The sequence below is a fragment of the Coloeus monedula genome, assembly GCF_965178545.1.
Source record: "Coloeus monedula genome assembly, chromosome: 10".
Lineage (NCBI taxonomy): Eukaryota > Metazoa > Chordata > Aves > Passeriformes > Corvidae > Coloeus > Coloeus monedula.
The window spans coordinates 2,500,150-2,520,557 of record NC_138790.1 but is presented as its reverse complement, the minus strand read 5'-3'; the positions used below and the strand labels follow the sequence as shown (position 1 = coordinate 2,520,557).

At 46.5% G+C, this 20,408-nt stretch overlaps 1 protein-coding gene across 1 annotated transcript in view; it reads right to left on the bottom strand.

The window, feature by feature from the left end:
• Positions 1–717: 717 nt before the first annotated feature.
• The window catches only part of RYK (receptor like tyrosine kinase), a gene marked incomplete at its 5' end in the record, with an annotated part of 55,755 nt that continues 36,064 nt past the window's right edge, over positions 718–20,408 (bottom strand). The window contains 6 exons of the mRNA XM_082287692.1: positions 718–1,720; positions 2,607–2,743; positions 6,186–6,345; positions 8,272–8,381; positions 9,159–9,291; positions 10,734–10,803. Of these exons, the coding sequence (XP_082143818.1) occupies positions 1,609–1,720; positions 2,607–2,743; positions 6,186–6,345; positions 8,272–8,381; positions 9,159–9,291; positions 10,734–10,803 (722 nt within the window). The 3' untranslated portion in view covers positions 718–1,608. The remainder of the gene's footprint in view (positions 1,721–2,606; positions 2,744–6,185; positions 6,346–8,271; positions 8,382–9,158; positions 9,292–10,733; positions 10,804–20,408) is intronic.

Here is a 20,408-nt window from a genome sequence, read left to right as displayed (position 1 = left end):
GCCACAGGTACCAAACCCTGGAGTACAGACAGGAAAGCTCTGGCGTTTTGAGGGACACAGACCACACAAGGCTCTACCTCACGTGACTCTAATTAGAGAGGATTAATTTTCTTCAGCAACTGCAGAAAGAACAGAAGCTGCACATCTGCATGACCCAGCCAAATCCAGCTGCTCGTACTTGCACAGCAGTCTCCCGAAATGCTCCGATGGCTCCGGAGCCTGTCAGGGCAATGTCCCACCCCTGCAGTTGCACAAACACTCGAGGCAGCGGGTGTTCGGCTGCAAATGGTGAGAGACAAAAGGCAACTCTTCATGCCCCACATTGTTCTGAAGCACAACCCGCCTCGTGGTGCCACCAGGCAGAGGATGCAGCCTCCAGTTCACCAGGAGAACTGGGAGCTATCCTACAAGTAACTTTGTTACACATAGAAAAAGCCTGAATCTATCACATATTTTGCTGAAAAAACAGGCTCAGTCCTCTTAGGCAACGTTCAACTTAAAACAACCCAGGGTGGAATGGACCTTTGGGTTAAGGAAGGCAGCAGGATAACACCTGAAGTCTCAGGGAGCAGTTCCACAGGGAGGCAGGTAATCCATCTTCCCTTCCTGCCAACTCCAACCTAACCACCACCAACGTGCACAATCCACACAAAGGGCAAGGTGAGGGACCAAGCTTTCACATGAGGTGTAATAGAAAAACATTCTTTACTCTGCAGGTGTCTTTACAAATATATATTTATATATTTAAGCCCATTTCAGGCCATAAAAGCCCATAAAAAACAACCAGTACCTTTTTGAACAAGAGAAACTGCAGAAGCCTGAGGTGACAGACTCCCACCCAGGAGGGGCTGCTCTGGCGCTTCTCTGAAGGCCTTTAGTTAGCACATAAAACCATCTCAAAAATCCTTTGATGTGAAAGGAGGGGCACCATTCTTACCCCACCTTCCCCACTCTCTGTATGAGGTAAACTGGGATCACTTTTACATCATCACTTTAGAAAGGAGATGTTGTATCCTGAAGACCAGCTTTTCCAAGAACATTTGTGAACAGGTTAAAAGGTAAGATGTGTGGATCCAACCATAATGTGCTGTTGTCTCAAAATAGAAGAAGTTGATACTAAAAAGCTATTCCAGATACATACAAGTACAAACACTAGAGCTGGTCAGAAAGATTCAGTTTCAACTTTTTTTTTTTTAAACGCAGGGAAAATTTTCTGCAGTGTGGCTTTTCATTTCCCCTCTCCTCACTTTTCTACCAGTTCCATAAACCCTTCTGAAAAAAATCACGTGTCTGTTGTCAGAGTGCAAAGTCCATCCAAATCTCGTGTTTCAGTTCACTATCTCTACACTTTACAAATCCTGATGGCAAACCAAAAGGTCTCAATTTAACTTAGCAAAAGTGATATCTAGAAAATATTCAACACCAAGAGGTCTTACAAAAAAACTTGAGACTACTAAGGCATTCTAAGGCACAGTGTTTTGGAAGAAGTGCTTTCTCCCTGTAGTGTTGCTTTATACACATCACGTGTGCGAGTCCGAGGGATGCATGGAGCTGCAGATGGATGCCATGGCTTCTCCCAAGCAGGGAATTCCACCTTCTGCTGCTGTTTCAGACGTAGGCTCCCAACGCTGCGTGAAATTCAGTGAGACATTGCACCAGCTGCTGAAACTTGGGTCTCTCCTCAGGATCTAGGGCCCAACAGCAGGCCATCACAGCAAACCTGCAACACAGAGGCACACAGAGCACAGGGGAACGTCAGCCAGGCAACCACAGCCCCAGCCTGAAAGGCAAAACAGCATTTGCCACTGGAAAACTGGCTGAGCAACCAGAGATCGACAAGGAGCCCTGGATCTTATGGTTCACAATGCTGAACAGCTCCTCCCAAGGATGGACACCAGGAATGACAAGCAAAGGGGCTGTGACCAGAGGTGCTGGGTTGATTTAGGATATGACCCATGGCAATCCAGGAAGGAGCAGTACACAGGTCACTGGAAATTGCTCAACTGCCGTAAAAGCATGGAATGGTTTGGGTGGGAAGGGATCTTGAAGATCATCCCATTCCAGCCCCTTCCACTAGCCCACTGTGCTCCAAGCCCCCCTCCAACCTGGCCTTGGACACTTCCAGGGATGGGGCAGCCACAGCTTCTCTGGGCACCCTGTGCCAGGGCCTCACCACCCTCACAGGCAGGAATTCCTTCCCAATATCCCATCTAACACTGCCCTCTGGCAGTGGGAAGCTGTTCCCTCTTGTCCTGTCACTCCATCCCTTGTCCCAAGTCCCTTCCCAGCTCTCTTGGAGCCTGTTTAGGCACTGGAAGGGGCTCTAAGGTCTCTCTGGAGCCTCCTCTGGTCCAGGCTGAACATTCCCAGACTGTCTCCAGAGCAGAGGGGCTCCAGCTGTCAGAGTATCTCCATGGCCTCCTCTGGACTCGCTCCATCAGTTCCACATCCCCAGAGCTGGAGGCAGTGCTCCATGAGGAATGTTTACCCCAGGGTTTGTCTGACAGGCAGAACAAACAGGCAGGGAAAGGCAAGCCCAGCTCTCTCTTCGGCCAGCCTGGCTTAACACACCAAACACAAAGTCCTTCCCCAGCAGAGGCACTCACAGTTCATCAGGGCAGTTGATGGGCTGAGCTATTCGATAGCCATCCTTTAAATAAGCTGCCATCTCGAAGGGGTCGATGTCCACGTACGGGGTCTGTCCCAGGGTCATCAGCTCCCACAGAGTCACCCCGAAGGCCCACTGCAAAGGAACAGGGCAGGCATTAAGGAAACATGCTGAACCCCCAGAGCTCCTCCAGGCAGGGCACAAATCAGCTGTAAGGAAGACTATACACAGTAAGAAAGCTTTACAGAAATGCTCTATATAACCACATTCAATGTGTCTCGAATTAGGCTAATTAAGAATCACAGAACTGGCGTTAAATTGCCCAGAGAAGCTGTGGCTGCCCCATCCCGGGAAGTATCCAAGGCCAGGCTGGATTGGGCTTGGAGCATCCTGGGCTAGTGGAAGGTGCCCCTGCCATGGCAGGGGGCAGGATCCAGATGGTCTTAAGGTCCCTTCCAACCCAAACCAACCTGTGATTCTAAGAAGTTGAACTAAACTTAAAATCTTAGTGCACTAAGATTTCAGTGCTAAAAATCATGTGTTTTTTAACAAGACATTACAGAACACCTAAATCTAAACAAAACTGAACGCTGCACCATTGTCTAGTATAAAACTGTTATCTACTGTTTTACATTTTACTTCTCCAAAATGTCTCAAAAATGCCTCAAAAAAGTCTGTGAAATTCAAAGGCTCAGAAGAGCAGACTGAACAAAATTTTAGTTTTTTGATTCCGAATCATCTGTGTATTTGGAGAGTATGCTCAGGAACAGGACTCAGGGAAAAAAAGAGATTTCATCTCAGTAAACCTGACAGCTGGATCAGCATTCAACACATTCAGCTGACAATCCTTGCCAGAAGGAGCTCAAAGTGATGAAAAATCCATCAATTAATGCACGTGTAAGCCGAGTACAAGGAAAATGATTTATTATCTGGTATCCAGAGACCCGGGAGAGCAAACAGAAATGGGGCTGACACTGCATGCTTGTGACTCACTGCTCAAGTTACACATCATTGTTTATTAAAAAGGGGCAGAATCCTGCAAGGCTCCCACGATTCTTGTTTTAATCAAGAGAAATCCCACCACTGCCTTGAGCAAAGCCTTAGGGAAGGAATGTTTTCAGGTGGGAAGGGCAGAGAAGGGCAGGGGTGCAGATGTGGCCACGCTCCAAACAGCCACAGAAGGATATAAAGCCCCTTTTTACCCGTGGTGGAGAAGAGTGCTGAGGGACAAGGGGTGGTCATGAAGATGAGATAAAGGGTGATTCAAGCAAAACCACTCTGGGAATACAGCTGTTCTAACTCCAGAGGTAGCTGCATAAAAATAGCACGAAGAAGTGCAGAGCTTCATGTCCAACAGCAGGAAAACCACGGAATTAAGATTCAGCAGGAATCGTGGTTTGTTTTCCTACACTCTGGCTGACTGATAGAGCTGCTGGCAGGGGAGCAACACATTATTGGAAAAGTTTCAAGCCAGCGAACACATTTGAAGGAAAGTCATCCAAAAAGCAAGCCTGGAACACGTCCCATGGCATCTCTGCAGACGCAGACACTGTTTGTACCACACTTCATCACCCGTTCCCTGTTACATGGAACGGGTTTGTTCCTACCAAACCCACAAAAACATCTGACATCAGCTTTTTGTGAAAGGAGTCCAGGTAGATGCAAAGCTGATACTTAGGGCAGATGGTGTTTTCTACACCCAGAAAAACTGTCCACTTTTGAACTCTACGAAACTCAGATGGTCACGTGTCTGCAGTTAGAACTGTGTGTTAAAAGGTGGGTGGCATTTATCCCTGTGCAATGAAAAAAGGACTTCTGGGTTAAAATGGGCTGGAAGAGATGCTGAAATGCATTGGAGTTTTCAAAAATGGTTACAATACTGAGATTTACTCATCCTAATAAAATTCCACATCTCACTGCCACTGTTACATAAGCTTTGATTTCCCAGTCCTCACAAACAGCAAATGCTTTCATGTTCCAGATTAAAAAAAAATAAAGTAGAAATAAAAAAACCCCACCATTTAATTGAGTTCATTTAGCACTCTAAAAACATGCTTTTACAGGCAACCTCCATTTCCTCTTCTGTCTTCAAGTTTGGTGTAACACAAACCCCCACGTGTTTTCCAATGAATACACGTGGAGCAGAGCTGGAACCTTCCCTTCCTTCCTTCTTTTCCTTGTTGTTTATATGGCTGCAGCACAAGTACAGAGACCAAAGAGGAAAAAAAAACCAACCAAAACTTCTCTAAAATTTCCCAAACTGGCACCTGACCACCATCCTGGATGGGAGGCATCCAAGGACACCGAGGGAGCAGGCTGAGGTCACTGCAACAGTGCTCTTATCTTTGAAAGGTCACCTCCCACCAGGGGAGGTTCCTGGTCACTGGAATAAAGGCATCCTCTGGAAGAACTGGGATCCAGGGAACTATGGGCCACATAGTCAAACATCAGCTCCTGCTAGTGTTAGGGAGCTCCTGTTATCCTGGAACTCGCTCCCATGAGTAGGAAGCACAGAGATATCTGGGAAGAGCCAGTGTGGATTTATGAAGGGAAGCTGTGCCTGACCAGATCTTTGCTGAGCAGACAGAGCACAGGGTGAACAATGGATGTCCATCTTGACTTCCAGAGGGTGCTGGGGCACTGCCCAGGCTCCCCAGGGAATGGGCACGGCCCCGAGGCTGCCAGAGCTCCAGGAGCACTGGGACAATGCTCCAGGGATGGGGTGGGATTGTTGGGGTGTCTGTGCAGGGCCAGGAGCTGGACTGATGATCCCGGTGGGTCCCTTGCAACTTGAAATATTCTATGAAAAGCAGACTAGTCCCAGTACAGCTCCCTGAACTTGATTGTGTTTCCTGCCAAGGGAACAGGGAGCAAGGGGCAATGTGGGTGTGCACAAAAGGCCTGACTGAGCCCTGAGCCATCTGCCATGAGCAGCTGACGCAGGAGTGGGTGCAGAGATAATGCTCTGAACAGGCCACTGTTATCTATCCCGTGCCATGATCCCCTGCCTCAAGCTCTGGGGTCCCCAACATCACAAGGATGTGGAGTTGCTGCAGTGAGTCCAGAGGACGCCACAGAGATCCTCCAAGGGCTGGAGCCCCTCTGCGCTGGAGCCAGGCTGGGAGGGCTGGGGGGGTTCACCCAAAGAAGAGAAGGCTCCAGGGAGACATCACAGCACCTTCCAGTGCCTAAAGGGGCTCCAGGACAGCTGCAGAGGGACTATGGAGAAGGGATGGAAGGACAGGGCACTGGGGAATGGCCAGAGGGCAGCATCAGATGGGATTTTGGGACGAATTTCTTCCTTGGGAGAGTGGTGAGGCCCTGGCACAGGTTGCCCAGAGAAGCTGTGGCTGCTCCATGCCTGGAAGTGTTCCAGGCCAGGCTGGACAGGGCTTGGAGCAACCTGGGCTAGTGGAAGGTGTCCCTGCCCATGGTAGGGGGTGGAACTGGATGGGCTTTAAGGTCCCTCCCAACCCAAGCCATTCTGGGATTCAGTGATTCTCCAACAGCTGATAAAAGAGAAAAATGTCAACAAAACACATTTTCAAAATATAAGAGGCGGGGAAAAAAACCTCACCACATCACTAGCACTGGAAAATTCATTGTTGACCAGGCTTTCCAGAGCCATCCAGCGGACTGGTCTGTTCTCGTTGTCCCCCAGGCAGTGGTAGTCCATGGGGAACAGGTCCCGGGACAGCGCGTTGTCCGTGATCTTCACCTGCAGTGCATCGTCAATGCTGGGCACAGAGAACAGCACGTTCAGCCAAGCCAGCAGCACAGCTTCACAGCAAACAGTTCAGCCCAGCCCTAAGCTGCAGACTCGGGATCTAACTGGGGAGTGCTAATCCACATCTCAAGCACTGGCACTCTCCTGCATCAAGACACACTTACTCTGTGATTAGCAAATATTATCACAGCACCTATTTATTCTGTGCCAACTGATAAGCACTAAAGAAATCAGCAGGCTTGATTAAATAAAACCAAACATTTACAAGTGCAAAAAAATACCGTTAAAGCAAACAAGTAACTGCCTCAAGTTACTCCTGCTCCTTGGGAGATGCCCTATCAGAGCAATTAAACACCTTTTAGCTCTAGTACTTCTGTGGCAATAATGAGGCAAAGATCTAAGCAAAGCAAGAGCCAGTAACCCCTTTAAGCAACCAGTTCTCTTTGTGGTCCAAAAGCTTGTCTCCAACCAAGCCATCTGCTGAAAAACTGTTTATTCCCTCCACAAGGTATTGATGCTTGTCAGAAATAGGGTACTAAGGGAAACTTATTTTAATCAAGAAAAGATGACTTGAAATAGCTCAGAGAATTTGCCCCCTCTGGGGTGTGATTCAAACTCTTTGAACTTAAAACTGTGTGTAATAAAGTTCAGTGTTCTCATGAACAGATGACGTCAGAATATGGCAAAGATGTTGGCTTCAACATTGTAGGACAAAAATACAGAAGGAACATTGGGTTGGGGGCATTGTAACAAATTGGTTTTTGTTGTCTTCTCATCTTGCCAATTATTTATTTATTTTGATGAGAAAAATGAAATATAAATGCTCAATCTGTGTGGTTCCCTCTTTACTATCTCAGATACCTTTTTATTTATCTTATCTCTATGCACTTTCAGGCCAGTTTGTTATCCTCAAAATTTACAGACCAGGATCTAGTCATTGTTCAGGGAATTTCCTAGAAGACCCATCTGAAAACAAATGCAATCCAAAGGGAAGTTCCCCAGCGATTAGAGAGCCCTGACTTGTGTAATCCTCATGTCCACTGTAATTAGACCCAACTGTGTCAAAGGGACATGAGACCAAAAGCATTTCCTCCCTTAAACCTGCCAAGATCACTGGAATCCTGGCTCCCTTCCCAAAATTAGGACATGGGTCTGATGCACTTCCCAGCCTTTCACCACCCAGAGCAAACCTGGGGAACAAGGAGTGGAACGAAGTCCTTCAGGGGACCCTGGCTACTGGCAGCTCTTGCTCTTTCCAAACATCAAGCTCCAGGTGATGTCCCTGATGTTTGTGATCTCTGTCTCCTGTGGTCCCACTTCCTCCTCAGTGTGCTCACCAGTGAGGAAAGGCAGCAGAAATGAGGAACAGAATCTCTCATCCTGAACATCCTTACGTGGCACAAGAGCAGATGGAGAGTGAGCAGAGATGGTGGTCACTGAGTGACTGGGTTTCTAGAAGGCCACCAAACACCTCCATCTCTGCATTTTGGGGTATAGTCCAGCCTGAAGATGGTCTCAAACCCCACTCTGGCATTCCTGCCATTCCAGAGCACATTTGCATCTATCCATCATTTGGCAACTAAGAAATCTACCAAGGAACAAAGTCTTTAACTCAATTTTTAAGGGAAAAAAAATGAAGAAAACCAACTTCAAACAAAAATCTATCCATCGATAAACTGTCAAAGATATTCCAAGATTTATTAAAGTTGAAGGGAAGCTTTAATTCTTTCCAAACCTTTGAAAAAGTGATAGACAAACCCAGCTGAAGCATTTACAGAGAGGATGTTCTGTGTCCTTTAAAACCACTCTTCCTGCTTCTCCTTGGCTTTGGAGGAAAACAATTTCACTGACCAAACCAGTGACCCAGAACCTGCACTCTGAAGAGCAGCTCAGGCTGACTGCAGGGAGCTGCAGCTGCTGAGGGGACAGTACTCACACGCAGTTCCTGGCAGCCAGGTCTTTGTGGATGACCTCCCGTCTGGCCAGGTAGCTCATCCCACAGGCGATCTGGATGGCCATATGTACAAGATCCTGCTGGGAGATGGCCTGCAAGAGCCCAGAGTAGCAACCATCAGCCCCTCCAGCCCAGCACCTGCAGGGTTACTGGGTTTGCTGGGTCCCAGTGCCCCCTCCTCTCCCCTTGTAGTCCCCACAGACATGACCACCTACTGACACTCATGGAGGTGCCTCACTTTTAACTTCTTTTTTTGATGTGCCAAGGGAAAATACTCCCATCTTGCAACTGCCTCACTCTTTGTATCTACTTTTCCTTTGATTAGAGGTGGACATAGGCAAAAATGGTCCATTTTACCCCTCTTCCCACACATTTTTCACTTTGTTTCCCTGGAAACCAGCTTGCTTCCAGTCAAAATCCTTTTTGCTCTCCAAAACTAGTGTCAAAGGCTGTTCCTGCAGCTCCTTTTGCAACTTCACTGTCCCATCGTAATTAAAACCTTGCACGTATTTATAGCTTGGGATACCAAAAGTAGTATCAGTAAATCTGAAATTTCTCCATACACAATTTCCCCTAACTTAATCCATAATTTTCTCTATTTGTTGATATTATTTTAGGATGCACTGATTGAGCTCCTACCCTAGTGAGACGTGACTCAGCTTCCTGCCCTCTGAACACCCAGCATAAACAGCCAGGAATGTTTTCCTGGTGGGAATCAAGGAAAACACTTGCTGGGGAGCCACCTCTGCAGTTCTCCTGCTGTCACACCAAACAGGAGAGTGCCACAACCATTCCTCTGGTGGCACAAACTCAGGTGCCAGACCAACTGGAGACTTAATGGGCACAAAGTCTCCCATGCCCGAGGGTACCTGAGGATTGTTGGCTTCCACCAACTTGCACTGTCGCAGGAAGAGCTTAAGGTTCCCCCAGTTCATGTAGGGCAGCAGCACCATTGGTTTCTCTCCCTCTTCTATACAGACATGAGTGATAGGCAGCAGATTCCTGGAAGACAGAGAAATTCCTAACCTTACGGAACTGGAATTTGAGAAAAATACTTTTGATTCCTAAACGTGATAACAAAATTAATTCAGCATGGAAGAAAAGCATTGAATCTTGTATTAGGAGATGCAGAGCACAACATGTAATTGAAGCCCTAGACATTACTTCTTTTAATAAACAAAATATTTGACTACTTTCCTGTTAGGAAGAACCCTCCAAATGTTTTCACTTGGTCCAGGAGGGCTGACATAAACTGTTGTGAATACAGGTTACCATTTGTACTCAGAAGTGCGATATCCTGAACTGCTAAGTGTAGCATTCTAAATCAACTACAGATATAAAACATATAATTCCACTACAGCAGTTTAATAAAAAAAAAGTCACAACATCATGTTTGATCCACTGCAAAGTGACAGAACAGAACATTTGAGTTCTGAACCAGCCACTTTAAAGGTCCTTTCCAAGCCTTTTGTGGCTCAGGTAACTCCCATGCTGCAGTGACTCTGCACATCTTCCTCAGAAGGAATATATTATTATATATATATATCAATATGTAAATTCATAGAAACTCAAACCAAACTGGATACAGTTTCAATTTCCATTAATCACTTTTTAAAATACCTGTATTTTCCAGTGGAAACCATTAGTAAAAGTCACCAATGACTTACAAATGTTTTTAATTTTGACTTTTGAATTTTCTTGCTCTTGCCTGAAGATTTCTCACAGCCAGGTGTCACATCCATGAGCTCTAGAGACCCATGAAGGTCCCAGCTTTAAAGGCAGGGTAGGGGGGAAAAGCTTTTTGGAATTTTTTTAATGAGTTTGCCTTATAAAAGGGAAGACAAGAGCTCGTTTGGAATGATGAGAGCGGGGCAGGTTCATTTGGTTTCTATTTTAAGTATGTTTCACCAAGAACCTGCTGCTCCTGTATTTTAGGCAAGGCCTTTACTATATAAGGCTGGGAGAGCTGGGAATGCTCAGCCTGGAGAAGAGAAGGATCCAGGGAGACCTCAGAGTCCCTTCCAGGGCCTAAAGGGGCTCCAGGAGAGCTGGAGAGGGACTTGGGACAAGGCATGGAGGGACAGGACACAGGGAATGGCTTCCCACTGCCAGAGGGTAGGGATAGATGGGATCTTGGGAAGGAATTCTTCCATGGAGGGGGGGTGAGGCCCTGGCACAGGTTGTCCAGAGCTGCCCCATCCCTGGAAGTGTCCCAAGGCCAGGCTGGACGGGGCTTGGAGCACCCTGGTCTGGTGGAAGGTGTCCCTGCCCATGGCAGAAATGGGCTTTAAGGTCCCTTCCCACCCAAACCACCGTGGCATTCCGTGATTCTACAGAAGTGTTGCTGAATTCCCAACAAACAGCTCCCTCTTCCCAGGGAGCTTTAGCCCAGGTACTTCCACCTCACAGGGACATGGATTTGCCACCAGCCCTGCCTGCCCTACCTGTGGTGAAGCCCTCTGAGTTTACAGCTTTCCGTCAGCATCATTGTCACCTGCACCTCCGAGGCTTGATCTGAGGGAGAGAGGAACCACAGATAAACTTTGGAAACAAATCAACACATTAATTAAAATTCGGTCCAGATTTGCAAGTCACTTGAGGTCATTTGAGCACGAACAGAACTTGTTTGCCTCCTTTTTTAAAATGGCACTTACAAAAAGCCCCGAAGTTCAAGGCCAAGTTCTGAGGCTCATTTTTGCTGAAAGGAGTGGGGTGAAGCCCAGAAAGGAAATCAAGCACATTCCAGGTGCTGGCAGGGTGTAGCTCTGCACTTTCTGACAGCTTCTGGGCAGGCACAAGCCAGCTGCACTGGGCAGCGTGGTCCCATCCCCATCCTGCACGGGACTGGTGCCCATGGAAGCAGTGGGATGTGCCAAGTGCTTCCCCACCACGGATGTGCTCCGAGGACACTGCTTTGCTGCTGAGTTACCACTGCAGGTACAGTTGTGTTTACTGCCCCATGGCTGGAGGCTGTTTATGTCTAGATGTACTTATCTCCATGCTCTCTGCTTGACACACTTGACTCTTGGTAACCTTAGAACTGTTTGCTGTTCTCTTCCCCACCTTTAAAAACGAATAAATAAATAAAACTCACTGCTGCCAGCTAAAACTCAGGCACCTGTGATAACTCCAGTGACCCACAGCAATCAGAGCATCCACAGGGCAGAAGCACAAGAGGTGCCTGGAACCCCTTCACCACCACTATTTGTGTATTTGGGGGGGGTTTGCCCCCTTTGGTGGCAAGAACCTCCAGGGAAGCTTAAGGAGACGTCAACGAGAGCTCTCCCAATCCCACCCTCCTCACACCTGGGAGCATTTTCCTCTTCTCCCTCGTGCTGGGACTAGTTCTGGCAGGGAGCTGGCACAGGAGAGCCCAGCACAGCCCAATGAGCTCTCCTTGCTGCACTAGAGGGAATTTACATTGTGGATGAGTCAAGCCAAGGTTTTACTGCCCTGGGAGGAAGAATAGGCAAGAAATCCTCTGCTCTTTTCCCTCCTTCAAGATCTGATCCTGTTCCCTGTACAGCCCTGACACCCTTTCCTAACTGAGCCTGAGCCCTGCAAAAGAAAACAACTTTGGCTGAGTGAAGAATGATGGGAGCACTCTGGAGAAGCCCAGAGGTGCCACTAAATTAGTGACAATTATGGCTGCGGTATATTATGGGATACATCAACCAGTGTTTTTGGGCTCATCACTACAAGGACATTGAGGGCTGGAGCGTGTCCAGGGAAGGGAACGGAGCTGGGAAGGGGTTGGAGCCCCAGGAGCAGCTGAGGGAGCTGGGAAAGGGGCTCAGCCTGGAGCAAAGGAGGCTCAGGGGGGACCTTGTGGCTCTGCACAAGTCCCTGACAGGAGGGGGCAGCCGGGGGGGTCGGGCTCTGCTCCCAGGGAACAGGGACAGGATGGGAGGGAATGGCCTCAGGCTGGGCCAGGGGAGGTTTAGATTGAATATTGGGGAGTATTTCTTGACAGAAAGGATGGTCAGACATGGGAACAGGCTGCCTGGGACAGTGGTTGAGTCCTCATCCCTGGAGGGATTTAAATCTGTGTGGACGTGGCACTCAGGGACATGGGTCAGTGGTGGCCTTGGCAGTGCTGGGGGAATGGTTGGACTCGATGGCCTTGGGGGGTTTTTCCAACACCAACAAATCCAGATATCCCTCAGTTTGATAACAAGTGCATATGTGGGGATGGTATGAACAGGTTCTTGCAGTGCAGGAGACACTTAAGCCATGGCCAGCTGAAGTCTCTGGTCTGCACTCCAACAGAGGCATGAGAAAGAGATGGTCCTACCCCTGTGGGCTGGACACTTGATGAATTTGATACACATGAGACAGATGCAAAAGGCTTGGAAAGAGGAAAGAAAAACCAAGATCCTCCATTAAAACGAAGTTACACAGCCCTGAATGACTGAATCAGGCAGTTCTAAAAGCCAGCATTAAAAATGGAGGTGGCAAAGCAGATTCTGGTAAGTCAGAGGAGCAGGTTACCTGTACAGAGCTTCAGGTGTAAAAGCACTAATTACAGGGCCCAAAGACCTCAACCTCTTCACCCAGCACATGATGAAGGGAGGAAAGAGATTCCTGGGTGTGAGTTTAAGCTGATTAACTCCTCACACACCCTCTGGCCCTTGCTGAACTGGTTTGCTTTTAATTATAAGAGCCACCAAGCAATGATCTGAAGCTTTCAATCAGAGATTGTTTAAGAGTGGATTTAAAATCTACAGAACGAGTCAGGCTGGTTTGGACAATGCACCCATTCATTCATCTCCTCATGGTAGCTCTTCTGCCGATGCCTTTCCCTTTCCAGCACTCAGGGAAGTTTCCAGCAGGTCACTGTGACGTTCTGTTGTTTTCTCTCCACGTTACAGTGGTTGAGCACCCAAAAGGACGATTGACTCCCAGGCGAGTATATAAGGAAACTGAAATCTTATCTTGTGAAACAGTCCCACCATCCACATTGTGTTTGCTTATCAATATTATTTCCTTGTTTTCTGCATGGAAAAAAACGTACCCAACACCAACAAATTCAACAGACTCAGAGCAAACAATAGCAGTTCAAGGCTAATCTTCCCCCAGTTGAGACCAGTGCCAATTTAGAATCACCACACAATTTGATTATTGTGGGTTTGTACAAGATATAATTCAAAACACAACATTAATCACCACTTCTTGGAGTGATTCTTGTCAAAAGCGGGAAACAACACAAAAATACTGCTACTGCAACAGTCCCCACTGCAATCAGGCTTCCTTTAAAGGCCATTTTCATCAGTCACAAAGAAGAATGTTCAGTTAAACAAACTCTGCCACATTTAGTAGACTATAACCACTTTTGAGCAACCCACACACGGATCCTCACAGACCAGGACAAAGGTGATTCTGGCAATTTGACATTTTTGTTGTGAGGGCCTGGTGAATCTGACCATCCTGTACTGAAAACCCTTAAAACCAATCCAGCAAACCCACCATTTCTGGCTTTGATAAGAGAACCAGAGTCCCAGAGCCTAGCCAGTGACTGCTGTGCCACAGCAATCCCAGCTCGGTGAGACGTTGTTCCAAGGACATACTGAGATGAATCCTACTGATTTCATCTTCCTGCCTGGGCCAACGTAGAATCCCAAAATCCCCAAGCTGTGTCAATCCCTGAGTGTTACACTTCATTTTCTTCTCAGAGCTGTTTGTGCAGCCACTCAAAGGAGACAGGGGAAGGATCCTGTCAAACCCACGGGATGCCCACGGGCTTTTCCGGCTCCTTTTGTCTGCCCCAGATCTGTGAAGTTGTGGGATATGAGCACAGCCACACACGCAGCTACAGAGGGGAGGGGGGGGGAAGCCTCCCACAGAGCCAGAAACTTCTGAAATTACAGCAGCTGCTTGGAGACACAACTGAGGAGGTCACAGTTTCCCATTTATTAAATTTGGGCACCAGGAACAGCCCTGAATTTAAGTTGAGCGCTCCAGGGCGAGGCAACAAGGGCTTGTTGCAAGACTTCCTCAAAGCCCTGAAAAAAGCTAAATTGAGGTATTTACATTATTTGTGATTAAGAACATGTCAGTGCTCAGCCATGAATGGAGTTGCAGTTGGATGGTCGTGAGGAACAGCCATAAGGTGATCACGCACCAGCAGCTGAGAAACCAAAGAGCAGCAACTTCAGGTGAGTTCAGAGGAAGATGTAACACCCAGTAATATTCCAGATGTTCAATTAGGACCAAAGAAGTCCAACTTTCAGAAGGTGCTTAAAACCAAGACTGAGATAGATGTAAATGCATTCCAGAGAGGAAGGTGCTCTCCAAGCCCTGGTTTCACCCAAAAGCCTGGCTGTGAAAGCCTGCCCTGAGGCCCAGAGCAAGAATAAGGCAGGATTCCAAGCTCTGACAGAGCTGCAGGTTTATCTCCTGATATCACAGGATTTGCATGCAGCCAGGCACAATGGGGCTCCTGGCACTGTTGATTTTATAGAAGAGGCTGATCCCTCTGTGCTGGGATGTGCTGGGGCCCTGCCTGGCTCAAGGGGAGAAAAAACACCTATTCTATTTTTACCAACTTCTCAAAATCCTGCTGCAAAAATGTATTTTAAAATCTTTGTTCATTATCACTCATCAACCACATGAAACATCAGGTGAAAAGATCTCGGGGAAGTTCTGTGATGATGTTAAATTGAAGGAAATTGCCTGCTCTGAGACCAGGCACTCATCAGCTGCAGGGCACCAGGCTCTGCTTTGCTAGGAAAAGTCACTCCACACCCCAAAGGACGTAGCAGAGATGAAAAGCAGCAATTACCTGGATACTGCAGAGGGTAACTGAGTAGCTGGATGCTTTCATGAGTCACTTTGTAAGTCAGACCTCCCAGAACCTCAAAATAGCAAAGCACAGCTTAAGTAGGATCACAGAATCTTTTAGGTTGAAAAAGCCCTCCAAGATCGAGTCCAGTCATTCCCCCAGTGCTGCCAAAGCCACTCCTAACCCACATCCCCAAGTGCCACATCCTCCAGGGATGAGGACTCCACCACTGCCCTGGGCAGCTGTGCCAGGGCTGGACAGCCCTTTCTGGGAAGAAATTTTCCCTGATATCCAACCTAAACTTCCCCTGGGGTAATTTGAGGCAACTTCTTCTTGTCCTGTCCCTTGTTCCCTGGGAGAACAGACTGACACCCACCTCACTACAACCCCCTCTCAGGCAGCACTACAGTTTAAGACTTCTGATTGTAGAGTGGTCACTGAAATCTGTTTCTTCAGAAGACAAAGAACCTGAAAATCCATGTAACCACAGGTTTCAAAATTGAACTAAGTCACATTTGAACCCTCTCACAGCCTGCTACAGGCAGTAACAGCAGATTCTCTCAGCACTCCTGTCAGAAGCACCTCTGCAAACGCTACAGCCAGGAGCTCCAAGGCTTCTGATGAATGTTTCCAACAGCAATATTTAAGAAGATGTTTTACCTGCAGCTTTTCTCATCTTTGGACCATTTGTAATGGCTTGTTCCCCTGTGAACCTCTTCCTGCTTCATATTGCAAAGTAATACTCCCCCACAGCACAACACTTACACAGCCCATTTTCTACACACCTGCCTGTTTTCACAAGCTTCTACTACCCTTATTATTTTTCAGCCTTCTGGGCTTTGCCAAATAACCCAAGTGCACAAGCTCCAGTTATTGAAGGGTGACAGGCACACAGGCAGGCACACTGGTCACTGAGTGTGACCACAGGAATTGAGAGTGCAGGACTAGAACAGCTCCAGGTGATAAATGCTCCCAGTATCAACACATCCTTGTTAATTACTGCTGCTTCTGCATTGTAATAAATTAGGTAGAACTGCTCCCAAGGCAGAATTTCACCCCAGTTCAAAGAGAATGCATGCCTGAGTATTGCTTTAACCCTTCTACACGAGTCTTTGGAAGAAACTCAACGCCCGTGCTCACATCTGTTGCACAGGACATTTTTAATGCTCCTATCAGGTAACTTTCACAACCTTCCTTCACCAGAAGGATGCTAAAGTGATGCCATGAAGATTTTTGCCTTTTCTTTTATACCCCTGTTATACCTTTTTACAACTTCTGTATTCTCAGTGCTTTTCCCTACATTCTTGGACTTGTTTGTCAAGCTGAGAGACTCAACATTTTAGAAGCTTCATAGCCAGGGATCAGTGTGCCCCAGAGCCCAAGGTCCTTTCCAGAACACATTCTGTAAACCAAGATAGAACCATCCAGGGGAAGGTTTCTTGGGGAGGGGGGGGCTCACTTGAGCCTCTCATTAGGGAATCTTTGATAGATCTGCTAATTAGTAACACCTATAATGTTATAGCCAGTGTTGGGGGTGGGGGGGGGAGCACACACACTCGGCGGGGTGCATCTCGATGCACGTGACCTGGACGTGTGCACCTAAGGATCCTTAAAAATAAATACCAAGGTAAAATCCCTTTTCCCCTTCTAACCGTGTATGACTCTTGATTTTAAGACCAGGAAAAGGCATCAAAGGAATGCAAGAAGTCATGATCCAACCTACTTTTTCATAGGCAGGAAGGAAAGTACATATAAAAAATATTTCAGCTTTAAAATTTCCAGAGGCCCTGGGAGTCAGACAGGGTCAAGTGGAGCATCCAATGCTTCCTCCTGCCACGGACTGAGCACAGGACACCGTGCTCCTGCTTGCAGCTCGGAGCTGCAGGAGGTGTTCAGGTCCTCACTTCCACACATCAACATCCCCCTGCTTTGCAAGGCAGCCCTGCATCCTACGGAATTCCAGTCTCCTGTAAAGGTAAGACATGCACTCCACACCACAGCAGGAGGAGGTTACAGCACAGGAAACCACACTTAGTCCTGCTAAAAGCTCCAGAGAGCAGGATTTCTCTTCCAATCCTGGTATCCAGGCATCAAGTATCAACCACGTGGGTCTATTCTGCAAAGCAAGGCAGCTCACACTGACAAATCCAAGCTGAATTTTCATAAATCCTGGGAGTGAGTCAACATGACACTACTAAAATAGGGAATGCTGTTCTGGTTTTCCTCCATTACAAATGCACACGCAGTTTTAAACCACAGAGAAGGGCTGAGAAAAGCAGGATTTGGGGATAGTCTTAGTTCCCTGTGTAACAGTAACACCAGAATCCAAGAAGTAGCAGCAAAGAGGAGGAAGTAAAAGGCTCTTTGTTCAACAATCCATTTAACTCAAAATGAACCTGAAAGTGTTAAGTGCAAAGTGAAAGTGGGAAAGAGAGACATGACTGATGTCCCAAGGGTCAAGGGGAAGCAGGTGATAAAATTGATATACAAAAGTAGGGATTTTAACTGTATGTAAATAAAGTGTCCTGCAGGTGAGTGTTTTTTAGCACACGGAATAACAAATCTTTAAATGACGTAGTACAATCCTTTGGAAATCATCCCCTCGGTATTTTCTGAAGCATATTGTACTCCTTTACGTGTCTCAGGGTATTTTCTTGAAGAACTAGGATTAAATGACAAATCGAGTGCATTTTTATTCAGCAATTTCAGAAATCTGAAATTCAGAAATTTGCTAATTATCCCAATTCTTTAAATTCAAGTATCTTCCTTTATAAAGACACTCAAGAATTTAGCTCAGATGAGCAGTAGCTCTTGATTTTTAATTTTTTTTGGCATAAACTATATTCTTCTGAAACAGGATCCCGCACTCTGATTTTGGGAAGTTAAATACTTTGAACAATTAATTCAAATACTGTATGTTTAAGGTATGAACTTAAACTTAGAACTGTTTTCACAAGGCTGTACTTTTAAGAATGAACTGCCCAGAATAGCAAATTCCATCAATTTAAACATGAGCTATTCAGAACAACTGTGGATGCTCCAAGTTCTGGTATATGTTTAATGTGAACAAGAAACCTTCACCTTGATTAGCACAGAGGTGCTTAAGTCTCCTAAATGCTCCTATTGCTTTCTCCTGCTTGGCACGGCCTGAATTCTCAGGATTTCTATTCCTACACTTCCCAAGTGCATGAAGTCCTAAAGGGTCACCAATCTTGCAATCATGGAATGGTTTGGGTTGGAAGGGACCTTAAAGCTCATCTTGCTCCACCCCCTGCCATGGGCAGGAACACCTTGCACTAGACCATGATGCTCCAAGCCCCATCCAGCCTGGCCTGAACACTTCCAGGGATCCAGGGGCATCTCCTCTTAACTAGATCAGCAATAAATTAAAAACATCTAAAGAGTAAAATGTCAGAGATAGCCAAGAATGCTGAAAGTCTTTTAGTGACCTAAGACGACAAAACTCAAAGCTTTGTTACAAGTTGGTAGAACAATGAAGTTTAAAGAGCTGACCTTGGTCACACACCAACTTTATTTCCAGTGCTTTCCATGGGTTGTTTGTTTCCAAACACTCCTTCCTTGTACATCAGAAAAATGTTAAGTGGTTAGAACATGAAATGGGAGCAGCCGGGTTATCTTGAACAGCACACTGGGTTGTTTTTACCAAAAGTGTACCTTGGCCAGAACATCCTAAATGAGTCAGGGCTCTGCACAGCTCACCCTCACTTCATATGTTCCTGGAATAACACAATTCCATTTGTTTTGCTAAGAATTTTCTACTTCACAGGAAAAGCACCATTAAACAATGTGTTCTTTAAATCAAAGGTGAAACCTGTGCGGTTTTTTCCTCCTCTGACATCAGATGATGTAAATAATTCCCAAGAAAGGCAGAAGGGATCTGTTAGACACTGGCAAGAGATGCAATGCCAGCTTGGAGAAACATGCCATCAGAGACACTTCCAACACTGAGAGAGATTGGAAACCTCAGATTGGAAAGTGAAGCATTCCACCCTCATAACACAATTTTTCTGTAAAACAAACAAAAAAAAACAACAAAGAAAGCAAATGCCAGTTAAGTCTCTCATCTCTCCAAAAAAACTTATTAAGGTTGTGTTAATCCAAAGATTCCAGAATCCCAAATATTCTAGATAACAAATCCTTGGTTCCTTCTAGCAATGACACACATCCTCAGTCTTCATCAGTGTCTGAAGACAGAACGAAAGTGGATTTTCCATTGAAATGTCTAAGTGTGAAAGTAATTATGACTTTGAGCACCTTGCCTAGCAAATGAACACAGTGGAAGTGTAAAGTGCAAAGACAACACAATAACTGTATGGCCAACATGAAGGATGTAGGGACAGGCTGAACAAGTCACACCTTTTCCCCAGGGCTTGGGATCTTTGTAGTCCAAAGTTATTAGAGCTTCCAGAAACCTGAGAGAGATCCATTTTCCTTTTAAGCTCTCCTCCTTGGCACAAGGCACTGCACATATCAGAAGGCTCAGGCACCCAGACACAGATGATATAGCATGAAAAAAACTTTATAAACCCACGTATTTCATGAACCTGCACGTAGAAACTTTATCACTGCCACGGGCATGTTACAACTTTCTCCCTGGAGTGAACTAAAGTTCCATGAAAGAAAAAACTCTTTCAAGGATGTGGAGTGAAACCCAGGGATGAATCCTCCTTCAGCCTGCCTTTATAAGAGATGTGGTGTTGAGACTTCAAGAGAAGCATCTCCAACTTCTACATCCTATCAATTTATGAGCTACAGAATAAGTAATCACCGAATCACTTCAAAAGTACTTCAATAACTTCATGAAGCGTTCAAACGAAAGACCCCAAATTCTGTGGCGGAGGAGAAACCAGTCAGATCATGCTGAACAAGCACACCCCAACCTATTCACCCCCTGCGCTGATACTGCTTAATCAGGCTCAAACTTGCCCTTTGAGAGTCTGACCTAATAGTTCTACCCCAGCTTGAGACCAGAGGGAATACAGCATATTCCTGGGAACTCCCTGGATGGGCTCTTCCACCTCCCAGGCAGGTCCAGGCTCTCTCGGTTTTCACGTCTTACTGACCCCGTTAAGAACAGATCACTTTGGAAGGGGAGCAAGCACAAAGCTCAGAGAAATCCAGGGATCTCTGGATCCAGATCACTTCGGAAGGGGAGCAAGCACAAAGCTCAGAGAAATCCAGGGATTCACTGAGCACCCTCCTGGTTTATAGCAATGCTCTGCATCTCACTGGAGCTCTGGAAAACACCAGGGAAGGAAAGTGCGAAGGGCTGCTGCAGTTACTGCAGTCAACTATCTGTGCTTATGGTCCTTTGAGG